This window comes from Gopherus evgoodei, chromosome 7 (assembly GCF_007399415.2).
Source record: "Gopherus evgoodei ecotype Sinaloan lineage chromosome 7, rGopEvg1_v1.p, whole genome shotgun sequence".
NCBI lineage: Eukaryota > Metazoa > Chordata > Testudines > Testudinidae > Gopherus > Gopherus evgoodei.
Genome location: NC_044328.1, coordinates 93,054,444 through 93,082,073, shown reverse-complemented (window position 1 = coordinate 93,082,073; position 27,630 = coordinate 93,054,444). Strand labels below are relative to the sequence as shown.

Sequence of the window (27,630 nt, the reverse complement as noted above, 5' to 3'; positions counted from 1 at the left end):
TCCCTAGTAATGGATGCATCAGATCTGGGTCAGGAGGCACATTTGGGAGATCTTCGAACATAGGGTGCCTGTGGTTGCAGGATGAGCTCTCCCTTCATATCGATATCAGGGAGCTCAGAGCTGTGCGACTGGCATGCCAAACTTTCCAGTCCCAGCTGCAAGACCAGAGCATGGCAGTGATGATGGACAACACCACGGCTATGTTTTACATCAACACAGGGAGGAGCCTGTTCCACCCCCCAATGTCGAGAAGCCCTCCAAGTATGGGAGTTCTGCATAGTCCACTCCATTCACCTGGAGGCATCCTATCTTCCAGGAGTGCAGAATGAGCTAGTGGATCACCTCAGCAGATCATTCTGCAACCACAAATGCTCTGTCTGTCCAGATGTTCTTCCACCCATCTTCCAAAGGTAGGGATTTCCCCAGGTCAACCTGTTCGCCACCCAGAACAACAGAAAGTGCCCAGTATTCTGCTCCTTCCAGAAACACAGCCCGGGTTCAATCACAGATGTGTTTCTGCTACCCTGGGGAGACTCTCACGTATGCCTTCTCACTGGTCCCACTTGTACACAAGGTGTTGTTCAAGATCCGCAGGGACAAAGTGGAGGTGATTCTGCTGGCCCCAGCGTGGCTCCGTCAACACTGGTACACCACACTTCTGGAGCTCTCGATGGACACCCCGATGGGGCAGAGTGATAGCACGAATCTGATCATTCAGGACCACGGCTGCCTCCAATTCCTCCACTTCACAGCCTGGAAGCTTCATGGTTAAACCCCATGGCGCTCCTATCCTCAGAGCTGGTAAGGGAGGTTCTACTTGGCAGCAGGAAATCATCCACCAGAGCTACTTATCTAGCCAAGAGATGTGCCCAGCAACACACACCTCCACTCCAGGTGTCTATAGCACTCATCCTGGAGTACCTTCTGCATCTCAAACAGCAGGGCTGCATAGCATCATCCATCAAGGTGTACCTTGCTGCTATCTCAGCCTTCCACTTGGGAGCATTTGATTGCTCTGTATTTGCTAACCCCATGGTAGGACATTTCCTTAAGGGCTTGCAACGCCTATAGCCACAGATTAGGTAACCAGTTCCTGCATGAGACCTTAACCTAGCCCTCTCCAGTCTCATGGGGGCCCCTTTTGAACTGCTGGCGACTTGCTCCCTGCTGTATTTGTCGTGGAATGTGTCCTTCCTGGTAGCCATCAGATCAGCCAGGAGGGCATCCGAATTAAAGGCTCTGACATCTGGCCCACCCTACACAGTCTTTTACAAGGACAAGGTGCAGCTCAGGCCTCACCCAGCCTTCCTTCCCAAAGTAGTGTCACAATTCCACAATGGTCAAGACATTTTTCTGCCCATCTTCTATCCTAAGCTGCACACCGGTACCCAAGAGCAGAGGCTGCACTTACGGGATGTTCAGAGAGTGCTAGCATTCTACGTCGAGTGCATGGAACCATTTGGGAAGTCAAGCCAACTGTTTGTGGCAGTAGCAGACCAGATGAAAGGACTCTCGGTCTCATCTCAAAGAATATCTTCCTGGATCCCATCGTGCATCCGCACATGTTACGAGTTAGCTAAGCTCCCAGTCCCAACTCTTACTGCACATTCCACAAGGGCACAAGCCTCGTCAGCTGCATTCCTGGCCCAGATCCTGATACCAAGAGATCTGCAAGGCAGCAACTTGGTCATTGGTGCATACGTTTACCTCTCACTATGCTATCACCCAATATGCCAGAGATAATGCAGCAATCAGCAGAGCTGTGCTCCAATCAGCGATTCCTGAACTCAGACGTGACCTCCGGGTTACAGCGTGGGAGTCATCTAACTGGAATCAACATGAAGAAGCACTTGAAGAAAAACGATTACTCATCTTCTCATAACTTTTCTTTGAGGTGTGGTTTTCACGTCCATTTCAATACCCACCCTTGTTCCCCTCTGTTGGAGTAGCTGGCAAGAAGGAAGAAGGGGAGTTGGGTTGGCTGGGTCATATACTAATCACCGTGAAAGCGCCACTCCAGGGGACTCCATAACTGACCCAAAGGGAGCTGCTAAGGGAAAACTTTCCAGCGACCATACACGCGGCGCGTGCACACATCTGATTGGAATTGACATGAACAACACATCTCTAATAGTTATGAGAAGGTGAGTAACCGTTTTAATTAAATTATTGGTTAATATCATGGGTCTTTGAATTACCAGTTTGCATATACCTCATGCTTTCTTTAACATAATTTGCTATAGATGAAACAGTTGGTACCCATCATTTATTCAGTTCATATGCCACATCAGAATACATGTCATCTGTAATTTTTAAAGTATATCTTTAAAAAAAAAAAAAAGACTCCTGTAAGCTAAAGACTCCTGTAAACCTTCATAAAAGTTTACTGATAGGTTCCTTTTGTCTAATACTGACAAGCAGGGAGGATCTTGGTAGTTTTTAAATGCATATAATTTAAAATTATGTGATGATTCAACCAAAGTGGATGAACGCTAGGATGACATTCTAGTAAATGGGAAGGGAAGGAAAGAAGGATGTTGAAGAATTCTGGCCTTTTTTTTTATGTGAGGATCATATAAGTAATTGCCAGTTGTTTACTTTATTTTGGTGCCCCTGAGTAATTTTCCCTTCTTTGAGTAGTGTGCGCATGGGTGTTCCACTGTAGGGGAGAGAGAGAGTGTGTGTCCCTGTGCTGCTGATCAAACTTCCTTAGGAGTCCATTCTGCCTGCACATGTGCTGCTCCTCGCCTGCCATGAGGCTAGCCAGCTTGTGCAGGCAACCCTCCTCAGTTTCTCTCAACTGCCCCGGCTAGAGATAGAGATAGAGCTGTTTACAGATCATTAACTCCCTTTAGATTTGCTAATATTAGCTTCCCTTTGTTTACATTTTATTGGGCTGTGCCTAAAAAAATTAAGAAGAAATGTTTGCCTTCTGCCGACCCTGATGGCAGGGGCATAGGCGCCAACTCCATGGGTGCTCTGGGGCTGGAGAACCCATGGAAAAAAATTGGTGGGTGCTCAGCACCCACCAGCAGCTCCCTGCCCCACCCCCGCTCCAGCTTGCCTCCGCCTCCTCTGCGAGCACGCCACAGGGTCTTGCTTCTCCCCCCTCCCTCCTTCCCAGCGCTTGTGCCATGAAATAGCTGATTTGCAGGGCAGGGAGGGTGGAGGGAGGAGGGGAAACGCGGTGTGCTGGGGGAAGAGGCGGGGCCAGGGCGGGGATTTGGGGAAGGGATCCAATAGGGGCAGGGAGGGGGCAGAGTTAGGATGGGGACTTTGGGAATGGGGTTGGAATGTGAGCGGGGCTAGGGCGGGGGGGGGCACCGGCGCTGGAGAAAGTTGGCGCCTATGGACAGAGGTACTTCAAAAAGTTCCTCAGTTGGGGGAGGAGGGGAGCACATTCCACAAAAGTGTGGCTTGTGCCAACAACTGAAGCCCAGGTCCAGGAAAGACAGAGCAATAAGGCTCAAACTCCTGCTCATGGAGTTGGTCCTTCAACAGCCAGAGTCCTGGCGGGAACTCTCACCGCAGCCTTCTACTTTGAAGGGAGCTGAGCCCAGATAGATGAGACGAGACGGTCACACAGGACCACTAAGGGAAAATCTGTGAGTCCCCATAGCAAGCCCCAATCAAGCCAAAAACAATCCGTGGTTCCATCAATATCATTGGTACCAACGGCTCTGAAGCCGCCTGAAACTGGTACCCAGGGCATGCATGGTTCTGAGGTGACAGAACAAGTTGGACTGCCCAAAGATCCAGTGGGAGGACTGTGAACTGACAGCACCATCCAGTCCCCAAATTTTGGCCAAACGTTGCCTCCAGTTCTTGGGGCACATGGGTGTGGGCACATTGTTCATTGTTCATGCCAGACTACACGAGATGTCTCCAAGTATGGTTTGGTTCAGTTTACAGGCCAAACAGAGACTACATAAGCAAACTTCTATCTGTACCCACCAGAGTCAAGCAATCCATAGACTGATAGAAGGACCCAGTAAATGTCTGTATGGGAATCTCGTTTGTTCAGTCTTCCCTATCTCTACTCCTGCCCACCGATGCATCCCTCTTAGAATGGAGTGTGCATCTCAATGGTCACACAATACAGGGCAAATGGCCTCCGGCAGAGGCATGCCTCCACATCAACCTGCTCAAACTCAGAGCGGTCAGAAACGTGTGTGCTCACTTCCTCATGGACTATATGGCCTGCATGTGTTACATAAACTGACAGGGAGGCACCAGGTCTCATTTTCTGTGCGTAGGGGCATTAAAGCTATGGAACTGAGATTTCTCCCATAATATCTTAATATGAACAGCCTACCTACCAGGAATACACAACACAATGGTGGAGAGTCTCAGCCACAAATTCCCACACCGACCACGAATGGGAGAGAGATTTTGGTGGTACTCTGCGACATATTCTGATAATTGGGGACATTGGTAATAGACCTGTTCGCTACTTACTGGAACAAGAAATGTCCACAATATTGCTCCAGAGTGGGGATTGGACAACACTCTTAAGAGATACTCTCCTCCTCCCATGGGACAAGGGCCTTCTTTATGCCTTTCCCCCATTCCTTCTATTACTGGAAATCCTTTTGAAAGTGAAAAGAGAAAAAGCAAACATATTGATTGCTCCCACATGGTCCAGACAGAGATGGTACCCTTACCCTGCAACAGCTGGCATTATGTCCAATGATGTCTCTTCCAGTCACTCCTCACCTCCTGTTGCAGAACAAGAAATGCACTCTCCATCTCAACCTATGGATTCTGTGCACCAGGTGTGGGTGGGCAGGCACAGTCCAGCAGGATCCCAATATGGAAGGGGTTAATAGTGGGGGGAGGCAGGTGTGGGCAGGGAGAGGTTTCTGTGTGGGCAGTCTGGGTGCAGGCAGTTCAGTGGGAGATCTGGATACACAGAGGCTATTTTAGGGGCGGGGGTTCTGGGTGCAGGGACAATGGGAGTCTGCAGGGGATCCAGATGAATGTGGTTGGGGCTTAGCGAGGGGGTCTGGGTGTGGGGAGATGGGGCTCAGCGGAGAGGTCTGGGCTGCTTGGGAGCGGGTCTGAGTGCTGGGGGAGTGGGGCTTGATGGAGTGAGGGTCCTGGTGAAGCTGATTGGGGCTCCGGGGTAGAGGTCTGGGGATAGGGGGCAGAGCTTGTCAGGGTGAGAGTCCAATGGGTTTGCTTAACAGGGGAGCCCTAGCTGCTGCTGAAGGGATTTTGCATGCTGGGCTCCTGCTTGCCTCCGTGATTGCCATATCCCCTTTTCTTCCCCATCTCTTCCCCCACCCCCTATGTCTCCCCTCCCCTTCCCTTCAGGGATGCTGGAATAGTTTTTATAGTGGGGGTGCTGAGAGCCATTGAACCAAACTGTAAACCCTGTATATAATGAAAACCACTTGTAACTGTGCTTCAATGGGTCATAACTGAGCATGCCAAATTCAGGACAAACTGCTGAGAAATAGGGCAAACATGACCCCAAACTGGTGGTTATTCTTCCATAAGATATACCAAACCAGCAACAAAAGTGAGAGTATGTCTACACTACGAAATTAGGTCAGTTTTATAGAATTTGGTTTTTAGAAATGGATTTTATACAGTCGATTGCGTATGTCCACACTAAGCACATTAATTTGGCAGAGTGTGTCCTCATTACTGTGGCTAGCATCGACTTATGGAGCAGTGCACTGTGGGTAGCTGTCCCACAGTTCCTGCAGTCTCCGCTGCCTATTGGAATTCTGGGTTAAGCTCCCAATGCCTGATGGGGCAAAAACATTCATAGATTCATGGACTTTTGTCGCGAGTGGTTTTGGGTACATGCCAGTCGATCATCCTTCTGTGAAAGCAATGGCAGACAATCATTTTGCTTCTTTTTCCTGGGTTACCTGTGCAGATGCCATATCACTGCAAGCATAGAGCCTGCTCAGCTCACTGTCACCGCTGCTGTTGTGTGCAAGTCTACTGTGGGGGCTGCTGTGATCCAAGTAGCCAAGGCAATCATTGAGGTTTTGTTATCAAGGCTAGTGACTCTGAGAAATGTGCGGGCCTTTTTAGATTTTAGGTGCATCATATTCCTGTCCTTTGTCGCTGATGAAGAAGTCTTGCAGCCATACATTCCAGTCCAGTCGGCGCTGTAATACCCCATAGCACTTCTGTGGTTGATGCATATAACGGCTCCAGAGGTCTTACTCTTTTGCCTTGGCTGAGGTTTCTTTCCCTACCTGGACCTCCAAGTATTTGACATAGAAGCACCTGCAGTAGCTGCTTGCCTTCACAGCAGATGGTGCAGTAGGACTGCTAACCATCATCATCCACTGTTTCTGCTGCAACTCTGCTTTCCTGCTCCCCAGTGGCGAGCTCAGGGGATCCATATTGGTCCTCCTGGGTGCTGCTGGCAGCAGACAGTGCAGTAGGACTGGTAACTGCCCTCGTCGGACATGTAGCTTGGCTGGGGTTCTAGGAACATCTTCCCTGCCCAGCTTCTAGCAACCTCCAGGGCATGGTGTACGGCTCCATCACTTCCCCTGCAGCTCTGCTCTCCTGCTCCCCAGTGACGAGCTCGAGGGATCCGTTCATGAAGCCTGGACAGTAGTAAGGAGCTGTTCAACTATAGGCTGAGCAAGTGCAGAATGGTGGTAGAATGTGCCTTTGGACATTTAAAAGCTCACTGACGCTGTTGGTCAGACCTCAGCCAACCAACATTCCCATTGTTATTGCTGCTTGCTGTGTGCTCCATAATATCTGTGAGAGTAAGGGGGAGACGTTTATGACGAGGTGGGAGATTGAGGCAAATCGCCTGGTGTCAGATTTTGAGCAGCCAGACCCCAGGGCGATTAGAAGAGCACAGCAAAGCATGCTGCACATCAGAGAGGCTTTGAAAACCAGTTTAATGATTGGTCAGGCTTCTGTGTGACAGTTGTGTGTGTTCCTCCTTGATGTAAACCCACCCCCTTTGTTGATTTTAATTCCCTGTAAGCCAGCCACCCTCCCCCCTTTCAATAAAGTAACTATTGTTTTGAAACCATGCATTCTTTCTTTATTAATTTAAAAAAAAAAAGAGAGAACAGACAAGGTAGCCCGGCTGGGATGGGGGCAGAGGGATGGACAAGGCCACATTGCTTATTGTAGCCACACTAAAAATCAAACTGTTTGAATGACAGCCTTCTGTTGCTTGGGCCATCCTCTGGAGTAGAGTGGCTGGGTGCCCGGAGCGACCCCTCCTCCACCCTCACATTTTTTGGCATCTGGGTGAGGAGGCTATGGAACATGGGGAGGAGGGTAGGCAGTTATACAGTGGATGCAACAGGGGTCTGTGCCCTTGTTGGCTTTCCTGCAGCTCCAGCAGACGCTTCATCATATCCATTTGCTTCCCCAGCAGATGCTTCATCATGTCCGTTTGCTCCCCCATTAGCCTCAGCATCATGTCCTGCCTCCACTCTTCACGCTCACTTAATTCTTTCCTGGCCTCTGCCACTGAATGCCTCCATGCATTAAGCTGTGCCCTATCAATGTGGGAGGACTGCATGAGCTCAGAAAGCATGTCATGGCGAGTGTGGTTTGTTTTTTTGTTTTTTTTTTTGCCTTCTGATCTGCGATAACCTCAGGGATGGAGATGATAGGGGGAGCGTAGAAACATTCTGTGCACTACGATTCTGGGGGGACTGCATAGTCACAACTGTGCTGCTGAGTTCGCCATGCTGACCAAACAGGAAATGAAATTCAAAAGTTCCCGGGGCTTTTCCTATATACCTGGCTAGTGCATCGGAGTTCAAAGTGCTGTCCAGAGCGGTCACAAAGGAGCACTCTGGGATAGTTCCTGGAGGCCTATACTGTCAATTTGTGTCCACACTACCCCAAATTCAACCCAGCAAAGTCGATTTTAGCACTACTCCCCTCGCTGGGGAGGAGTACAGAAGTTGATTTTAAGAGCCCTTTAGGTCGACAGAACAGGGTTGGTTATGTGGACGCATTCATTTTTAAATTGACCTAACATGGCTAAATTCGACCTAACCCCAAAGTGTAGACCAGGTCTAAACTTCTGTTTCACCACCCTGGCTAACAAGAAGTCATAAAAGCAGTTTTCTTCGGCATTCCAGTTCTTATATCCTCACCAAAAACACTGGATTTTGAGATGAGTGGTTCTTTAAAACCAGTCTCTTCAAATGTTCTTCTGATCCCAAAGGACCAGCCACATATGCAGATCAATCTATAGACAAATTGGAGAATTGGGCCAAAAGAAATTGATGAGGTTCAGCAAAGACAAGTGCGGAGTCCTGCAATTAGGATGGAAGAATCCCATACACCGCTACAGGCTGGGGACCGACTGGCTAAGCAGCAATACTGCAGAAAAGGACCTGGGGATTACAGTGGATGAGAAGCTGAATGAGTCAGCAGTGTGCCCTTGTTGCCAAGAAGGCTAATGGCATATTGGGCTACATTAGTAGGAGCATTGCCAGCAGATCGAGGGAAGTGATTATTCCCCTCTATTCGGCACTGGTGAGGCCACATCTGGAGTATTGCGTCCAGTTTTGGTCCCCCCATTACAGAGGGGATGTGCACAAATTGGAGAGAGTCCAGTGGAGGGCAGCGAAGATGATCAGGGGGCTGAGGCACATGACTTGCAAGAAGAGGCTGAGGGATCTGGGCTTGTTTAGTCTGCAGAAGAGAAGAGTGAGGGGGGATTTGATAGCAATCTTCAACTACCTGAAGAGGGGTTCCAAAGAGGATGGAGCTTGGCTGTTCTCAGTGGTGGCAGATGACAGAACAAGAAGCAATGGTCTCAAGTTGCAGTGGAGGGAGGTCTAGATTGGATATTAGGAAACACTATTTCACTAGGAGGGTGGTGAAGCACTGGAATGGGTTACCTAGGGAGATGGTGGAATCTCCATCCTTAGAGGCTTTTAAGGCCCAGCTTGACAGAGCCCTGGCTGGGATGATTTAGTTGGTGTTGGTCCTCCTTTGAGCAGGGGGTTGGACTAGATGACCTCCTGAGGTCTCTTCCAACCGTAATCTATGATGCTATAATTTAGATCTTACCCAACAATCACACTGATTGCCAGTCCTTTAGTATCTAAAATCTAAAGGTTTATTCATAAAAAGAAAGATGAGAGCTAAAATTGGTTAAAGGAATCAAATAATACAATAATTGCAAAGTTCTTGGTTTAGGCTTGTAGTAGTGATGGAATAAACTGCTGGCTTGGTAAGTCTCTGGTTGCTTCCAAATCATTGGAAGGTCCTCAGTCCATTGGTTAGAATGTTCCCATTAGTAGAAGTTCATTGTCCAGAGGCTTGAGCAGGAATGAGGCTGGAGCAGGATAGAGGCAAAATGGAGGCGTTTCCAGGGCCTTTTATATCTTCTGCCATGTGGAGGGAATCCCATTTTTCTTACTATGGAAAATTACAGTAACAAGGAGTCACATGGGCAAGTTATATGTCCATGCATAATTTTGCATTGTCACAGCAAGAATTCATTACCTATACCAGGGGTAGGCAACCTATGGCATGAGTGCCGAAGGTGGCACACGAGCTGATTTTCAGTGGCACTCATGCTGCCCAGGTCCTGGCCACTGGTCCGGGGGGTTCTGCATTTTAATTTAATTTTAAATGAAGCTTCTTAAACATTTTTAAAACCTTGTTTACTTTATACAACAATAGTTTAGTTATATATTATAGACTTATAGAAAGAGACCTTCTAAAAACATTAAAATGTATTACTGGCATGCGAAACCTTAAATTAAAGTGAATAAATGAAAACTTGCCCATCACTTCTGGAAGGCTGCCGATCCCTGACTTGTACCCCAGACTGAAGGTTTACAGGACAGTCCATTCAGTGTAGATGGGTTTCTCCCATGGTCCATTGTCAGTTAAGTGTTTCTTGATGAGCCACTTAATTTGAATAGTCCCTCCAAGATGTGCAGGCTAAATACCTTGTGGATCTTACCCAAGGAGCAAACATTTGAAATCCAGGTATAGAGCTAATTCTTATAACTTCAAATACAAAAATATGTGCATACAGATAGCATAATCATAACTAGCAAATCATAGCATTTTCATAGACATCTTACATGCCACATTTTGTACAAGGTTCGTTGCAAATATGTAACAGTGATTGCAACAGTTATCTTTATGGTCATATTTTAGTCAGATAGCATCACACCACTTCAAGCCAGAGGGGCGGGAGAGGGAGTGAGATCTAGTTTAGGCCCAACATTTAGATATACCATAGTTCCAGCACCTATGCCTCACTCCCACATTCCCCTCCGGCTTCCCTATTCCACCCCCTCTTGCTTCTCCACTGCCTCTTCCCCATAGCTCCTCACCCCCACTCCCTCATTCCCCCCCTCCTTACCCAGCCCTACACAGGCACTCACTGTTGCACAAAAAACAAGAAGGCTCCCCCTACAAAGAAGGGGAGCATGACAGGCATTAGGACCCAGGAGGCAGCATTCAGCTGCAGAGTCAGCAGAACCAAAATGCAGCCTCCTTCAGCTGGGCAGCTCTGTGCTTGCAGAAGTGAGCAGGTGTGGGTGGGGAGGGCAGTGGCACATAACCCCATGTGTCCTCTTATGCCTTGCCTCTGTCTGGGGAGGCAGTCCCCCCCCCCCCCAAACTGTGCCCATGGTCGTCTCGTCTCCCACATCCTCCTACAGGTGCAGCTTCCCTTCCATTTTCTGCAAGGAAGCACAGGAATTCTGTGGGTGGGGAAGGGCGGTTCCTGTGGTCGCACAGTCCACAGAATTTCCCCAGGAGTAGTGAAGTTGGTAAATTCCAACACATACTTTATAGGTACTGTAAAACACCACATCAAGTTTAAACTGTCAATAATAAAGTAATATGTATGCGCATACAACAGGCACACGTTCATGACCACTTAACAGTTCCATCCCTCACTTAGCAAACTTCCTAGTTTTGTTCCCTCCCCTTTCCATTTACAAATTCATCACTATTTAGAGAGAATTTTTCCATCATATTGGTCCATTTTTTGATTAAGTATTGTAGATTTCCCTGCAGATTTTTTGTTTACTTTGAGAATAAATTTAACTTTGTTTCTCTTATTTTCCCTTGCTGACTTCTGAGAAGTGAGTGCAAAAAGTCAGAATATGGATTCTGTTGATTTAGAAATTCAGCAATTCTTTTAGAAGTGATGCAAGTCATTTGTGTTTAGTAGTTGCCAAAGTAAGGAATCAAGTCTACCATAACTGCACCTTTACCTGATACAACGTGACCTGATATAACACAGATTTGCATACAACATGGTAAAGCTCTGATACACTGCTCTGAGCAGTGTGTTAAGGGTGGGCTGAGGGGTTGGATAAGGGGCAGAGGGTCAGGGGCTCCCCCCCCCAGGGTCTAGGAGGCAGGAGCTGTGGGGGAGGGAGGCAATTTTGGGGGCCCCGCAGTCCCAGAGTGGCCCAGGGGATTAGCAGGAGGCCAGGAGCAGCCCGCTCCACTTCCCTCGCCCTGGGGAGGAGGCTTGGGGGAAGGGATTCCACACACACACACACACACACACCGCGCACTCACCGGCAGCGGTGGAAGCAGAGCAGCCCGGCCCCAGCCTGCAGCACTCCGCTTCCTGCCTCAGGTGAGTACGGGGGACATCCTTTCCCCAACCTCCCCGCACTCACTGACGGCGGGAAGTGGAGCGCCGCGTCTGGGAGGTGGCGGAGTGGAGTGGGCTGAGGCCACGTTGCTCCGCTTCCCACCGCTGCCGGTGAGTGCCTGTAAGGGGGCAGGGGGCATGAATAGTGGTCGGAGCAGTCAGGGGACAGGGAGCAGGGGGATTGGGTAGGGGGCAGGGTCCTGGGGGTGATGAGAAACAGGAGTCTCTGGAGGGGGCAGTCAGGGAACAAGGAACTGGGGGGGCAAAGCAAGTTCAGTGTAACGCGGTCTCACCTATAACGCGGTGAGATTTTTTGTCTCCCAAGGACCGCGTTATATCTGGTTAGAGGTGTACTTGAGGAGAACATCAGGAGGGAGAAAGCAACATCTTGAAAGCTTCCATGTTTGACTAAATACATAGTGGTAAAATCTTCTGTCACCTATTTTCCTTCCTCCTTTATCACTTTTCTCTCCCACCCCCTTTTTTCTACGTTTATATCTATATTAAGGGTGGCATTTTCCCCACAGAAATGGGAATAGATTTAGGAGCAAGAGTGGATAAATGTTATGATAAAAGGGCTCCATTGTGAAGCCATGTTATAGTTCTGAACTGCAACTGTTAGTGATAGTATAATGGATGCCCTGTTTTTAGTACTGTGTGTGTGAGAGAAGGGCAGAGGAAAAAGGGGGTTAGTTGAAGGCTATGAAAGCCTCCATTGGGATTCTTTACAAAAAAAACTCTGGTAGGAAGATATTGGTAGATAGTGCTGCAGTACTGTAGCTAATTAAAAAAATACACAAGTTAAGTAGAGAAGTTGTTCAGCCAACAAATGGATTACTTTTCTTGTGTTGTATGCATGGGCGGCGGGTAGCATAGGCAGGGGTAGGCTGTGCCTTCCCAAATAGCCCTGCGTTGCCCTGCCCACACTCTGCCCCCAACCCAGGCCCCCTCCTTTGGTTCCCAGAGTGATCTGCCTTGGGGGCTCGCTGGCTGGCCTGCCTCCTACAAGGCGGCTGGGGCTGTGCTCCCCAGAGCACCGGGGCTGGCCGCCCGCCTGGCCGTCAGGAGCACTGGAGCTGGGAACACTGTTGCCTGGCTGCCTGGAGCACCGGGTCTGGGAGCGCTGCTGGCCAGAGCACCTGGGGACAGATGGGGAGGGAGGCAGGGCCTTGGGTACAAGGGGAGGATCTGGGGGCTAGCCTCCCCCAATAGTCGGGTCACCAGCCACCCATAGTTGTATCCCTTTCCCTTTTTCTTTTATTTCTTTCTTTCTAGACTGAAGGCTCCTCAGACCAGTGAGACACTTCATATATGTTTATATAGCACTTAGCAGAATGGAGCCCCAAGCCCAGTTGGGGCCTCTGTTCACTACAATAATACAAATAATGATGATGATTTAAAATAACATACAGAACATGAAAAATACTATTAATATCCATTTCTATGTATGGAACACCTGCTGGGTAGCTAAAGGGACTTTTCCTCAAAGAACCCATCAGAACTTTAGGAGATTAATCTTTTTCTAAAGGCAAGAAAGACCATCTTGGAAAAGTCATTAATTTGCCATTATAATTGCAGATAAGCCTGTGCATGTTAGGGCTTTGTTTAATTTAGGTGGTTTGGCAATGTTAAACAGGAATAACCTTAAAATTGTGTGAGATGCTATAAACAGGCCTATCATCAAGCAGGTCCTTAAGTTTACTTACGTACAGATTAGTCCAGCCAGCTTCCCTGCAGTTCTGTTTGGCAAGGAGATTACAACCATTCTCACCCTCATGAGGCCCTGCCAATACAAGATTATCCCCTCCAGCCGTATTCTAAAATGCAATGTCCACTCTAATGTTAAATGAGTGTAACTTTCACTACTTCCTTGAAGGGACTGATGGTCCCTGCTTTAAAAATTTCTCCTTACATTCATTTGCTCAGCTTCATACTATTATTGTTGTACTTTATTAAATCATATTCCTCTTCCTCTTTGTAATATAATTATAAAGAGCTGACACTGGATACCAGTCCTCCCATACATAAACTAAATTGCTGCTTAACTTTGGTCTTTGTTTATATTCCTGCAGCAGGTATGGAATCCAAAGCAAGTGCTCACATTCAAGTTAATTTGAATTCACTTTTCAAGTAATACTTTGTGATATACTGTATCAAATGGTTAAAGAACTGATGCACTATTACGCTTCCTTTGCCACTAACTGTAATTTAAACATTAAAATCATGGTTTATTCTGCCGTTCTCTAAACATTAATTTTGAGGGAATGAAAGTCTAATTCTATTAATTTAATAATTTTTCTGTACTAAAACTGGGAAGATGGAAGAGAAATGAGAATTTGGGTTTCTGTTGAATACAGTGGATACAGTACTTGAAACAAAAGTGCTGAGGATGCATTTCTCCCCACATAGCTCTTATTTAGAAAAATAACTTAATTGGTTCCCCCTAGATTTATAACTATGCTGTTTATACCTTCAGATTTCTGTATGTTGTAGAGTGGCCTTTGTTTAATATCACACATGTGACCCCATCAGCCGGTTACTAGCCATTTAATAATGAAAAACTCTTTTCAAGTTGTTAGAAAAATGACTGATCTTTTATTTGGGATTACATGATACCATCTCCACCAAATGAATTGTATGAAAATACAAAAGTCTGTTTTATCTGTGGACTTCCTGGTGTACAAATTACCAAAGATGTATTGTTCAGAAATTTCAGAATTTTTAACTATAGAGGTGATAATGCTCCTCTAAAAGACTGTTAGTGTTGTTGGTAACCTTTATGTTAAATGTATTTGCAGGAGATGTAGCAGTGAAGATACTAAAGGTTGTAAATCCAACCCCAGAACAGTTTCAGGCCTTCAGAAATGAAGTGGCTGTATTAAGGTGAGCTGATAACATGGATTTGCATAATTTTGCATTTACTAATTTTAACGCATTTTTGACCCTTCCAAAAGTGAATGTCACAGGTTGAATGAATTTTCTGTATAGTAAGTGGTGCAGTGTTTCCTTCTATGGACTGTAAATTTACTGTATTTCAGTGTCATCTTATCACATGGTGCAGGATAATAGAGGTACTGATCAGTTATGAGACCTTTATAATTTTTAATTCCTCATTCATTATCCATTGAACTCTTTTTTTCTAAGATAAATAGTATTAACATATGTAATCCCTTGTCATATATGAACCTTGCCATAATTTTGTTGCCATTCTCTGGAACTCTTGAATCTCATCACCTTTTAGGTAAGGTGATGGATACTGGACAGAATATTTGAGCTTGAGGTGTGCCTTTTTATTATAACATCATAGTATTTTCTGTACTTTTAAAATCCATTCCCTAGTCAACTCAGGAAACCTCTTTGCTTTAATTACTGCCTATGCAATGTCCAATAATTAAGAGCTATTTTATGTGTATGGGAATAGCTTTTTTGGCCTCCATTTAATTATTTTACACTACACAAGTTAAATTTGTCGTCATGCTGCATAATGCTCCACTGTATTTAAATCTGTCATTTTTTCATGTCTCCATAGTCTTTTCTGTGAACCAGAACACTTTAATGTCATTTGCAAACTGCAGCTTGATCTTTTGATACCAGTTCAATTAACTTTTCCAAAGTACTTTAACATAGAAGAGAGGGATAACTTGCCTTTACGGAAGCTGTAGTAGTTTGATTCTGTCATGTTATACTTAAGTAATATATTAATCTGTCTTTACTTGGTCTCTGAAATAACTTTCAAGAAACTAAGAAGAAACATTTTAAAGTTAATAATTGGTTGCTTTTTTTAAAAAAAAATGCCTGCTAACTTTCCTGTTTTTAAGAGGTAACTGTGATATGTTGTTTTCTAAAAATAACATCTTGCACACATGCATCCACATGCTCCTCAAATAATTTTGTTAAACTGTAGATCTAAATACTTTGATGTCTCCTTAGCCAAGAAAACATTTCAGGGAACTTTTACAAATGTTCAGAAGAAGATGTTTTGTTCTTTTCCTTTCCACTTCTTCCATTAGGAAGACCCGGCATGTTAACATTTTGCTGTTCATGGGCTACATGACTAAAGACAATCTGGCTATAGTTACGCAGTGGTGCGAAGGAAGCAGTCTGTATAAGCACCTGCATGTACAAGAGACCAAGTTCCAAATGTTCCAGCTCATTGATATTGCCCGACAGACAGCACAAGGAATGGAGTGAGTAGGATTAGAAATTGTCTATTCTGGTCTGCCAATCTTCTTCAGGAGCAACTAATACATACAAGAAACATTGTCCTAATGTATAATATATATTAACATGGTACCAAACCCTCAAAGAGTTACAGTAGAACCTCAGACTTACGAACAGTTTGGGAATGGAGGTTGTTCGTAACTCTGAACAAAACATTATGGTGGTTCTTTCAAAAGTTTTCAGCTGAACATTGACTTAATACAGATTTGAAACTTTACTGTGTAGAAGAAAAATGCTGCTTTCCCTTTATTTTTATTTTTTTAGTAATTTACATTTAACACAATACTGTACTGTATTTGCTCTTTTTTTGGGTCGCTGCTGCTTGATTGTGTACTTCCGGTTCCAAATGAGAGTTGTGTGGTTGACTGGTCAGTTCGTAACTTTGAGGCTCTACTGTATACAAATTATTAGGGAAGATACTGTTTACTGGGGACTCACAGTCTGAATAACATTTCTGAAATGTTAATGTTTCAGAGCTTTTTAAAAATACGATTAAAAATCCTTCTGGTCATGTTATTTTAAAATGTAAATTTTTTATTATACACAAAATTGGAGAAAAATAGTATGTGATCATGTAATCAAAGACAGTATCCTAATGCATATGACAAGACGATTGAATTAAGGTTGCATGGGAAATCTTATTTCTGGCATTTCCTAATGTTTGAGTGCCCGATTCTGCAAATTTAATATTTTTCTAATGTAAGGGTTTTTTTTGTAATTTCCAAGGCTTTTAGAAAAGTGAACTGAAAAAATAAAGTCCAACATGTGGCATTATATTGATACGCATGCGTATTCTCAGTAGCGGTGGAACTTTTAGATCTACCACTCAGACCTCTGCCACTTGAGCTAATGGAGTAACTAGTAGCAGTAATAGGTTCTTCTCTGTGTGCACCAGCACAAGAGGAGGTGGAGGATAGGCTTTGCCATGGGGTTTCACAGATATTTGCTGGCACCAAATGAAATTGTTTCTAGTAGTCAGAGACTCTTCCACCCCATCCCTTCAAGCCTGTGGCTGTCCTGTCTCTGTCCCACCCCAGTCCATTCTGTTTGCCTAACCAGTCCACGCTTCTCGTGCTTCTCGTCCCAGTATGCTTACCCAGCCAGTCCTAGTCTCCATGTGTGGTTTTTTCAAAAATCAAATCCATTTTTATATATAGAGAAAAGTATCTTAAACTAGTAACCCTTTGTGTAATAAAAATTAACAAGTTAATTTGATTTTAAAAACAAAGTGAAGTATATTTTCAGTTTTTGCTAGGCGTATACTTGCAAATTTTGCCTCAGAATAAATTTTAAAACCAAATTGTAAGCAACTAAAATAATATAGAAAAGCCCTACAGTTTCTTATATATTTACAGTGATGCCAGTATGCCTTTATAATTATTTGTCAGCACGGATTGCAGGAAGACTACTAAGTCTAAAAATTCTTGACAATGCTACATGAGATTTAGATAATCTTTGCTTTCTTGCTCTTAAATCTGAAACACAAGATAACTCTGTCATACAGCCTTTCAGAAATGGGGGCAGTTCAAATATTGCACACATCGCTAATTACAAACCTACTGAAAATGTTTGTTTTGCTTCCCAGAGAAGAAGCTAGAAGATATAGTTTAACCTTTAGTTTATCAGCAGACAATTTTAAGCTGATTTCAACCTCACTAGTGTAATTTTGGGTTGATGTAGGTTAATGGAATGCAATATTAGGTAAAGATAATTGTACATTAGTGGTGAGTTGCATTCCTTTCTATGCTGTTCTGAAAGAAAAGATTCTGATTCCAATTAATGTGGAAAGGAATGACACAGTTTTTATAGTATTTTCTCATTATTGAAGGCAAATGTTGATACATAAACAGCAAATGGAGCATAAGCATAAAAATAGCTTTATGAAGGAACTACAAAAATGATGATTATTTTCTCTTTTTAGTCTTGTGGACTGGTAAAATTAAATGCACGCTATCAAGCCAAAGGGCAGTTAGCACCAAGTTTTAAGTTTAGAACAAGTTGAGCTATGGCTCTAAAACACTTAGTGGTAAAATTTTATAATTTATTCAGGTAGCTTTTGTAAAAAATTTTATTTAGACTAATTTTGGTTTGCCAAATTAGTATGTATCTATAAATAAATAAATAAATAACAATGGATATATTTTTTAAAACATTTTTTTCTTTTCACAGCTATTTACATGCAAAGAATATCATCCACAGAGACATGAAATCAAATAGTATCCTTTCTCTAATTAGTCAAATTTCATTTAACTGTTTAAATTGGTATCAGACTGACTGAATATAAATACTGCGAAGGTCTTTCTGTGAAGCTGAAACATCCTAGTTAAAATTACAACAATTTAAAAACAAAACCAAACCGTTCTCTTTAGTGATCAAAAGGAAGTCCTGCCCCAGCCAGGTAAAGATGTGTAGAATATATATTTATACACTTACTCTTTCTTACCTGTGTTCATATGCAATCTCGGGATGCAAACCTGACCTATTTTAATCTAATTAACTGACTTCCAATATATCCCCAGCTTCAAAAGATTATTTAGGACAGAAATTAGACTCTTCTTTTGATTACTTTCATATGGGATTAGATGACCAAAAACACAAAAAAGATGGAAACTTTTGGTGGAAACTGAGCCAAAAATCTTCTTGATTCTAAAATTGGGAAGGGAAAATGTATAATGAACTTGACTAATATGTTCCTAGCATGATAATATTGACTAATATTATTCCTATTGAATAATTCATACTGAATAAAGATTCTGCAGTTTCCTTTTGCATGTCACTTTTATTTTCTTGCTATGTGAGGCTTGTGTGTAGGTAATTTTTAAAAAAAGTCTATTTTAGGAGCTCAGCTTATGAACTGAATATATGGCAAGTCTCCGGTTTATGAACTTTAGGCGAGTCTCTGGCTTTGAAACTGCCAAGCAAAATGTTGACTGAAATTGGTCAAATAACAAACTGAAACTTGCCTCAGCAGAATGTGTGTGTGTGTGGCGGGAGGACTGTTTCCTTAAGGGGCAGAATTTCTACAAAAATAACTTCAGTTGTTCGGTAAACAAATGAGTATTCATATTTTCAATGAGGAGCCAAGACTAATCATTTTAAGTGTAAAATTGCTGCTGATACATTTATAATCACAACTTTCTTTTATATCATTAACTTATTTCAATCTGCTTTTCCCCTCAAGTTCACTAGATAGCATAAGAAGAGTAAGGGATATCTCTTGTGACACATCTATAGAATCTTTCATAGTATTAGATTTTTTTCAGTTAATTCTTGAATTAGATGTTGAAATGTTTTTTCCTTCTGGAACAATACCACTACTAAAGGACATATTGGAGCTGTTAATGATGGGGGTATACTGTATAAGGCTTATATCCCATGCTACAAACAGTAGAGCTCCCAAATGAGTGACATTCGTAAATTAATCCTCTTGGTGCACACCCCCAACAATGAGCACCAGATAGATAAATTTTATTTGGTTTCTGTTTCCAGTGATAAATGCTTCCACTTATTTTGAATTCTGTGATAAACGGTGAGCTTTATTCATCTACTTAGGTATATGCGCAGATACAGACAAAAACTGTTGTAAGAGTTATGATCTAAACTTAGCTATGGTAGAAGTGAAAGGCTCGTTACTCCAGGGGGAATTCTGTGCCACTGCGTGTGCATAATTAATAAGCCACGCATTTTTTTTGCACAGAAAAAAGCTTCTACTGGGAAGTTGCTGCAGTTCCACCTTTTGCACGTCAGAGGGTGCTGTGGCACTAGAACAGAGCAGCAGCTGCCGGCCAGTTGGGGAAGAGAGAGAACCTGCCTTCTTCACAGTGCCTATCGGGCTAGATCAGGAGACAGGCTATGGGGAGACAGTCTGCATGGGGTTGCTGGGGGGTCAGACGAGCTCATAAGGGCTACTGGGGGAGGACAGACTGAGGCAGGGGCTGAATGGGAGTGGAGGTGTAGGGCCATGGAGGGAGGGAGGTGCAGGGTCACATGCTAACGGGGGAGGGGTTACAGGGCCACATAGGGATGGGGGTGGCTGAGTGGGAGCAGAGACACATGGGGATGGGGGAGGGAGTGTCTGGGGGTGAAGGGACACGTGGACAAGGGGGTGCAAGGACACATGGGGATGGGGGGAGTGCGTGTCTGAGTGGAGGTGGAGGGACATGTGGACAGGGGCAGATGCCTGACTTAACAATTCCTCCCTTCCCTGCCCCCCCCCCCCAAAAAAAAAAACTCAACAACCACCTGTTCCATACTTTTCCCACCCAAACACAACAACCCTCCAAGTTCACACTCAGGCTTGTTCGCAGCAATTACTTCCCTCTCCCATAGCTCCTCTGTTACCCCTGACTCTCCCCAAGCCTTTGCACTGCTTCTGAGGGGTGTGGGAAATATGGTATTGTAGTTTAAATTAATTATTACTCCAAGTTCTGTATTAATATGCCTAGTAAGGAATCTATTTGTCAAAAAACATTTCCTGAATCTTTTTTGTAGTCTGTATTGTTACAGACTTACTTGCTGAAATAAATGACCAAAAATAATTGAAACAGGTGCGATTATATAGTGATATTTTGACAAAATATGCAGAATTTTTCAGAATTTGAAAATATTGTCCGCAGAAATTTTAATTTTTTTTGTTTCAGAATTCTTAATTTTTTGGCGCAGAATTCTCCCAGGAGTAGCTAATACACTAAAAAATAATACTGAGCTGTCTCATAGTTATTCCAGCCTCTCTGCTAAAATATTTGCATTTTCCCGGAGTGTTAGCTATGTTAGTGTAGGCGTAATAAATATGAATAAAATGAAAGGATTGGGATATTTATCACAAAACTAGGAAAATGTTTTTAACTACCACCTATTAAGGTCATGCATGAGGTGAATCAGATCAAATACAGAAACTGGGCAAAACTTTGCACGCTGACTGGTATATGAGAAAAAATAAACCATTTTGTAAAGGTGATAGAAAATCCAGTCTGATTTACATAAATTTTCTTCAGAAGTTCCTAAACAACCTTTTAGATATATTTCTTCATGAAGGCCTCACAGTGAAAATAGGAGATTTTGGTCTGGCAACAGTAAAATCCAGATGGAGTGGATCTCAGCAGGTGGAGCAGCCGTCTGGTTCAATCCTCTGGATGGTAAGAAAAATACTTGATGATTTTTTTAAATTCTGCCTCATTTGTGTGCAGATTCACATTGTTTTCTCAATGGGAGAATACTGTGATTCAAACTGTTTTGACAAAGTAATATTAAAATTCTTATTAATTATATTTTGCTTTGGTTAATTAATTAATTGCCTACTCAAAGGTACTTTGTTGTTCCAAAGCATGTAAGTTTCTTTGGGTACTTGATCTCCTTATCCATGGAGATCTGGGTGTCACATGTTTCCTTGTTTTCAGTGCTCACTTCTGAGAGTGGTTTACCAGCGTAGAACAATGCTGTTGTCAGTCCTGCAAGTGTCATTTTTTAAAGATGGTTTTGATAGGTAAAGCAAATATTCTGCTGTCCTAAAGGTTTGAAAGTGTCAGAATTCTTTAGAACTTGTTTGGCATTTTGCTTGTATTGTGCTTCAAAATAAATATATATATTTTTTAAATAATCCATTCTGGCACATCAGGCTCCAGTAAGCCATCGCCATATAACACAAAAGTTAATTTTTCTAATTTTTAGAAAATATGCTGATTATTAAAATTATTAATTTTTGTTCCTTGATGTGATGGTGTTTTTTAAAATGTCGAGTGTTGCTGGATTATTTTTTATTGTGTTTCTGTAAAGCCCCTGTAGGGATTTTGTTGGCACTATTTTAAAAATATCATTCTAGGTGACTTTGGGCAAATGAGTGTCTTTACCTTTCAGTCAACTCGTAAGGAATATCCTGTGATACTATATAGATAATTCTTTTTATAAAGCTACTCATGGGCAATCCCTGTTGCTAGTATACATACTTGCATATTCTTGTAATGTATATCCCTGCTGCATACATTCAATATAGTAGACTTGGCAGGGCATGAGAATTTTTTGTTTCCCTACTCAGCATCTGTGGAGTATATTTGTTTTTACTTTTTATTAAATTGAAAATATTTTTTTCCTGAATCACTTGGAGGGAGTAACACATGTATAACTTACTGTACCTTTCAAAGTGGGTCTCACTGTGGGGGAATAGTCACATGTGTCCTTCTTTGATGCTCTATTTACTACTTAAATGCATTTTGCTAATACATCTGTTTTAGTTTCCCCCAGTTGATTTTGCAAAGAAGTTGTAAGGCACTGTGTAAAGGATATGATATTGCCCCCAACACATGGTGGTGATTTCATTACTGGATCAAACAGAGTGAAGTGAGAGAGGATGCGTTCTTATTAATGTACACATCTTGAATAATAGCAAGAGAGAAATAGAAATAATAGTAAAGTGAATTTCTTTTTATCTAAATAGTCTGTCTCAAATATGAAATTACCTATTTACACAGTTCCTATGTTCGGTTATATTGATCAGTTCACTTAATTCTGATTCATGGCTCTAGCCATTTTCTTATCGTTTCCAATGTTTGCTACTTGTATATACTGCTTTCCAACAAACTGAAACCAATAAATGATTTTTTTTAAAAAGGAATTGCAATTCCTGTTAGCACTATGGACCAAAACTATCCTGGTGTCAATAGCTGATATATAAGAGGACACTTGTAGCATATATTGACAGAAGAGGGTATAATTAACACTATTTAGGAATCTCATGCTTCTATTAAGATTCCTGTCTGTAAAACTGGGATATAGAATAGCAAGTGTTGTCTTTTTTCTTTTATACAAGCAAGAGTAACAATACCTTATACTACCATTAAATGCCAGTTCTAAGGAAATACAGACAAAGAAGTATTAAATTTGAAACTTACAAGTAAGTAACAGAAATTTAAGGCTCCTTTCTATCCTTTTCACACCCTGTTGTCCATAGAAATTTCACCACACACACTGATGGTCCCCTTTACCTAGGCATAATGCAACAAGTCATTATATCCCCACCCTTGCTTTTGTGGCTTGCATCAGCTGCTAAATGTTATTTGAGCATAGGATTTTGTTACCACTTTGGCATAATGCTTGCTTGCGGCATGTTCACTGCTTGCAATGGGCTGGAAAAATTGGGACTCCTGTTGAAGATGGATGTAAGTTTATTTAAGTATTATATAACTTTGTTCGTGGCTAATGGCAGAACATGCAATATCAGGCAGCTGGACAGGGCCTTTTGGCCCTGATCTTGCAATCCCCCTACTCATTCAAGCAGTCCTTACTTAAGAAAAAATACTCTACATTAATTCAGTGGCGGTACTTGTTTAAGGACTGATCATCTGAGTAACGCTTTGCAGAGCTGGGCCCTTTACAGTCTACTGATTGCATAGTTTCACACTTCCTTAAACTTAGAAAACATGTGCTCTGGATTTTGTATTCAACTGTACAGTTTAGGTTTTTGTATGTTCTTGGTATATCTTGTGTATTTCAGTCAACCAGAACTGGAAGATTGTGAAGATAGAGAGTTCTTCCTTCTTTTAAGTAGTTTTTAATATGTAGAGTGCTATATTGGTATCAAATTTACAAATAAAATATAAATTAATTTTACTAGACAGTTATTGCTCTGACATTGGAAAGCTCATGTGCTATGATCGTTCATTTTGAATGAGGATTTTCAGCTACATCACGACTTCAAGATAGCACAGTTTTGCCTTCTCTGAGATTATAGTCCAATACTTTATGGGTTGCTGTATTTCAACGGTCCTTGCAAAGCTGAACTCTTACTAGGCTATAATGTTTAGACAGTTAATTAACTCCTTTTCTGTCTTTTTTTTCTTCAATTCATGTCCAGGATTATCATGCCCTATATTAATTTCAGTGCTAAATACATATTTTCGTAGCATCAAAAACTTGACTAAAGAGCCCTAAAGAATTGGGTACTACAATGATGAGCACTATAGAAAACCAATAGAATATGACTGAACATTTAGGATTGACAATTTTGGGCAATTAGAGTTTTAACTTTAATGATTAAAGAGCAAGGATTATATGACGTTTTCTGTAGCATCTGGCGTTCAGCTGATACCTGTTTTCTCATAAACATTTGTTTTTTTAAATCGATGGGTTTAAATTAGTTTTAGGAAATACAAATATTACACAACAGAAAGGAGGAGTAAAGCTTTTATGAAGCATTGAATTTTTGGTACAATTTCCTGTTTGCTATTGTGTTAGATTATTTGTATACTTATCTTCCATAAACAAATCTTAGCCAAGCATCCTCGTATTCTTAACAAACATTTCCTGGTTTTTCTCAGAACACAAATACAGAGTAACAATGAAGACTGCCAGCCCATATTAACACCAAGAGCATACGTTTAAAGTAACACTTGCAGGTAGTCTAATACTAAAATTCAGGACTTTTAAAATCGGTTAATTAAAATATTTAAAATTCAATACATAATGTTTGTTTGAGTTTAATTATTCCCATGCAGTGTGAATCTTTCAGCATTGTTTTAGAACATAATCTGGAAAATGATACTGACCAATCTTTTTTCATTGTGAAAACTGAGTTGAGTGAAGTTTTTTTTTTTTTTTAAAAGAATATAAATGATGAAAGTGAAATACTCTTTTTAGAATGTTTCAAATTAATACTCTGAGGTGTTAGGTAAGAAACTTTGTGTATTTTTCAAATTCCTTTTTACCTGATAATGGACATTTATGATTAAAAGACCACTGCAGTTTTTATATTTAGTGCTCTTAGGAACTCTGTTTGATTTGACATATTTGGCATGTTGTTCCAGTGCGATTTATTTTGCTACATTTCACTTTACGAAGGAAAAACATAAAACTGAATTTCTAACACTGGCAAAAGTGAAACTTTGAGGCTGTTGTCTGAAATTTTCCTTTCAATTTGGCTTAGACTTTACGTAACATCAACAAAGTAAATTTTCTAAACTTTCCTATAGGACTTAGATTAAATTCAAATATCTATTCTGATGATTTTATGTCAGAATCGGTAAGTTATAGTCTGGCAAATTCTCAGCCAGGAATCATTACTTGCAACTCTCTTGCAGGAGCTGGAAAGGTTTCTGTTATGCATAAAAGGCCTGATTTAGGGTTTGATCCTGCTCCTGTTGATAGCAATGCAACTGGGAACAAGGCCTTTACTGAGATTTTATTGTTGCTGTCATAACTACAATTTCCTGTTTAATTAGCACACTTTGTTCATGTACTCTGAAAGAAAAGAAAATACTTGACTGTGATTTGAGTGGCAAAAGACCACTGATTTAAGTGGCAAAAGACTGAATGCTTCAGTTTCTGCCTATATATTCCAAATAACCCACACTTAGAAACTGAAATAATACAGAAGGAACACTTGATTTTGAAAAAAAAAATTCTCTGCAGCTGTAGAGGAATTCACAAGAATGAGTCTGGCTTCTCAGACTTTATGAAGTGGGGCCAAGATTTGGGCAGTTCCTAGTTCTTATTTTAGACTCTCTACAGATTCAGGAAGACAGCACTATATTGATGGATTTGGTTCACACTTGGAATGTTATCTTTGTAACCATGAGGGGTAGAAACATGAAAGCTTAGGTTATTCAGCAATTTCTGGTAAGCCCTTGTTAGCAACTAGCTCAGGGGTGGGCAAACTTTCCGGCCTGATGGCCACATCTGGAAATAGAAATTGTATGGCGGGCCATGAATGCTCACAAAATTGGGGTGTGTGAGGGGGTGAGGGCTCTGGTTGGGGGTGCAGGCTTTGGGGTGGGGCCAGAAATGAGGAGTTCGGGATGCAGGAGGGGGCTCCAGGCTGGGGATTGGCAGAGTGAGGGCTCCATCTGGAGGTGTGGGCTCTGGGGTGGGGCTGGGGATGAGGGGTTTGGGGTGCAGGAGAGTGCTCTGGGCTGTGGTCAAGGGGTTCAGAGGGCAGGAGTGGGATCGGGGGTTGTGGTGCAGGGAGAGGCTCAGGGCTGCAGGCTCTGGGCAGCACTTACCTCAAGTGGCTCCTGGAAGCAGTGGCATGTCCCTTCTCCGGCTCCTACACGAAGTATGTTCCAGCAGCTCTACATGCTGTCCTGTCTGCAGGCACTGCCACTGCAGCTCCCATTGGCTGCGGTTTCAATGGGAGCTGCAGGGGCAGTGCTTGGAGTGGGGCAGCGTGCTGAGTGGTGGCCCCTGGCTGCCCCTATGCATATGAGCCGGAGGGGGCGCCATGCCACTGCCTCTGGGAGCATGTGGCATGGTCCCTGACCCTGCTTCCCAGCTGGAGCACCAGAGCAGGGCAAGCCCCAGACTCCACTCCCCAGCGGGCAAGCAAGGGTCGAATTAAAATGGCTGGCAGGCTGTGTCCGACCATGGGCTGTAGTTTGCCAACCCCTGAACTAACTGTTGGCAAGTGAATTTGTCAGGCTCTGTTGAGAAAGCAAGTTATACAGATAAAGATGGTGCTACTCTTAGAGCATACAGCTTTTAATACTAAAGTATATTAGCCTTCAGATACTCTTTAAAGAACTTTTAGAATTAAACATAGGTATATGTAAATTTATGACTTTCTGGATTTATTCACTAATTAATAACTTCGGGTATGACTACACTTGCAGCTGTACAGCGCTGGGAGTTAAACCTGTCTTCATACAGCTCAGTAGGGAAAGCGCTGCAGTCTGTCCACACTGACAGCTGCCAGCACACTGTCATAGCCACATTTGCAGCATCTGCAGCGACATTGGGAGTGGTGCATTATGGGTAGCTATCCCAGTGTTCAATTGGCTGCAACTTGTTTTTCAAAAGAGGGGGGGTGGGGTGGAGTGTGACAGGGAGCATGGGGGAGAGAGAGAGTGGATTTTTGAAGCCAACACTCTGTCAGCAGCTGCCTTGCAATTTCCAACCCCCTCCCCCGCCCCCTCTCACTCACTGAAAGCAAACAGACCAGATAAGCAGCCTCCCCAAAATGGACCCCCACTCCCTCCCTCCCGTGCGCCGTGCTGCTTCTCTCCTCGAGTCCCCTCCTTCCCCTCCCTTCAAGCAAACACTAGCTGTGGGCGTTCCAAAGGGAGCCCCCTGCCTGCCTCTGCTAATTCACAGCAAACACTAGCTGTGTTTGTTTTTTTAATAACCAGCTTTGGGAGCCCGGAGCTCACAACAAAATAGAGAGGCATCACAACAAAACAGAGTAATCTTTACTTAAAAGAATTATGGGAAGCTTCCGGAGGTCAGTTACAGCGTACTAAGATTATTCCCTGTTTATATTGGCACCCCAGCACTGCAGGAGCAGCGCTATACTCTTTATTCCTCTCATGGAGGTGGAGTACAAGCAGCGCTGTAGCCAGGGAGATACAGCGCTGAATGGTGCCTTGCCAGTGTGGACAGGGAGTGAGTTACAGCGCTATAAAGCCCCTAACAGCACTGTAACTCTCAAGTGTAGCCAAGGCCTTCATAGTATTGCTAGCAAACCTGATGATGAAATGTCTTCCGCAGAGTAGAGGGCTGATTTCATCAAGATGGAGCATTGTATACTGGGTTTGGTAGCCTCCACTAGTCACAGCTTATAATAAAGCTTGAGGGCAGTTGTGGCTTGCACTTTGACCGTCTCTGTTGTCAAGATTCATGAAATATCAGTATTCCTGTGGGGTTTTTTGATTATACCAACATTTTTAGGGGGGCAAATTCATCTTTGGTGTAGATTAGGTGAGACCTGCCCTTACTTTGAGGAATATCGTTGTTTATATCTGTTCCTACAGTATTGGCCCTTTGTAGTAGCTGATATCCTCATGCATGTCAGTGACATGGCAGTTTTTTCTGAACAGTAATACCTATTT

General features: G+C 42.9%; 1 protein-coding gene across 10 annotated transcripts in view; it reads left to right on the top strand.

Annotated features, from left to right (window-relative positions):
* RAF1 (Raf-1 proto-oncogene, serine/threonine kinase) overlaps positions 1–27,630 on the top strand; it is a 118,096-nt gene that overhangs the window by 79,773 nt on the left and 10,693 nt on the right. For all 10 annotated transcript variants that reach the window (XM_030571149.1, XM_030571152.1, XM_030571146.1 and 7 more), the window contains 4 exons: positions 14,398–14,482; positions 15,610–15,786; positions 17,990–18,036; positions 20,837–20,955. In XM_030571149.1, coding sequence (XP_030427009.1) covers positions 14,398–14,482; positions 15,610–15,786; positions 17,990–18,036; positions 20,837–20,955 — 428 coding nt within the window. The remainder of the gene's footprint in view (positions 1–14,397; positions 14,483–15,609; positions 15,787–17,989; positions 18,037–20,836; positions 20,956–27,630) is intronic.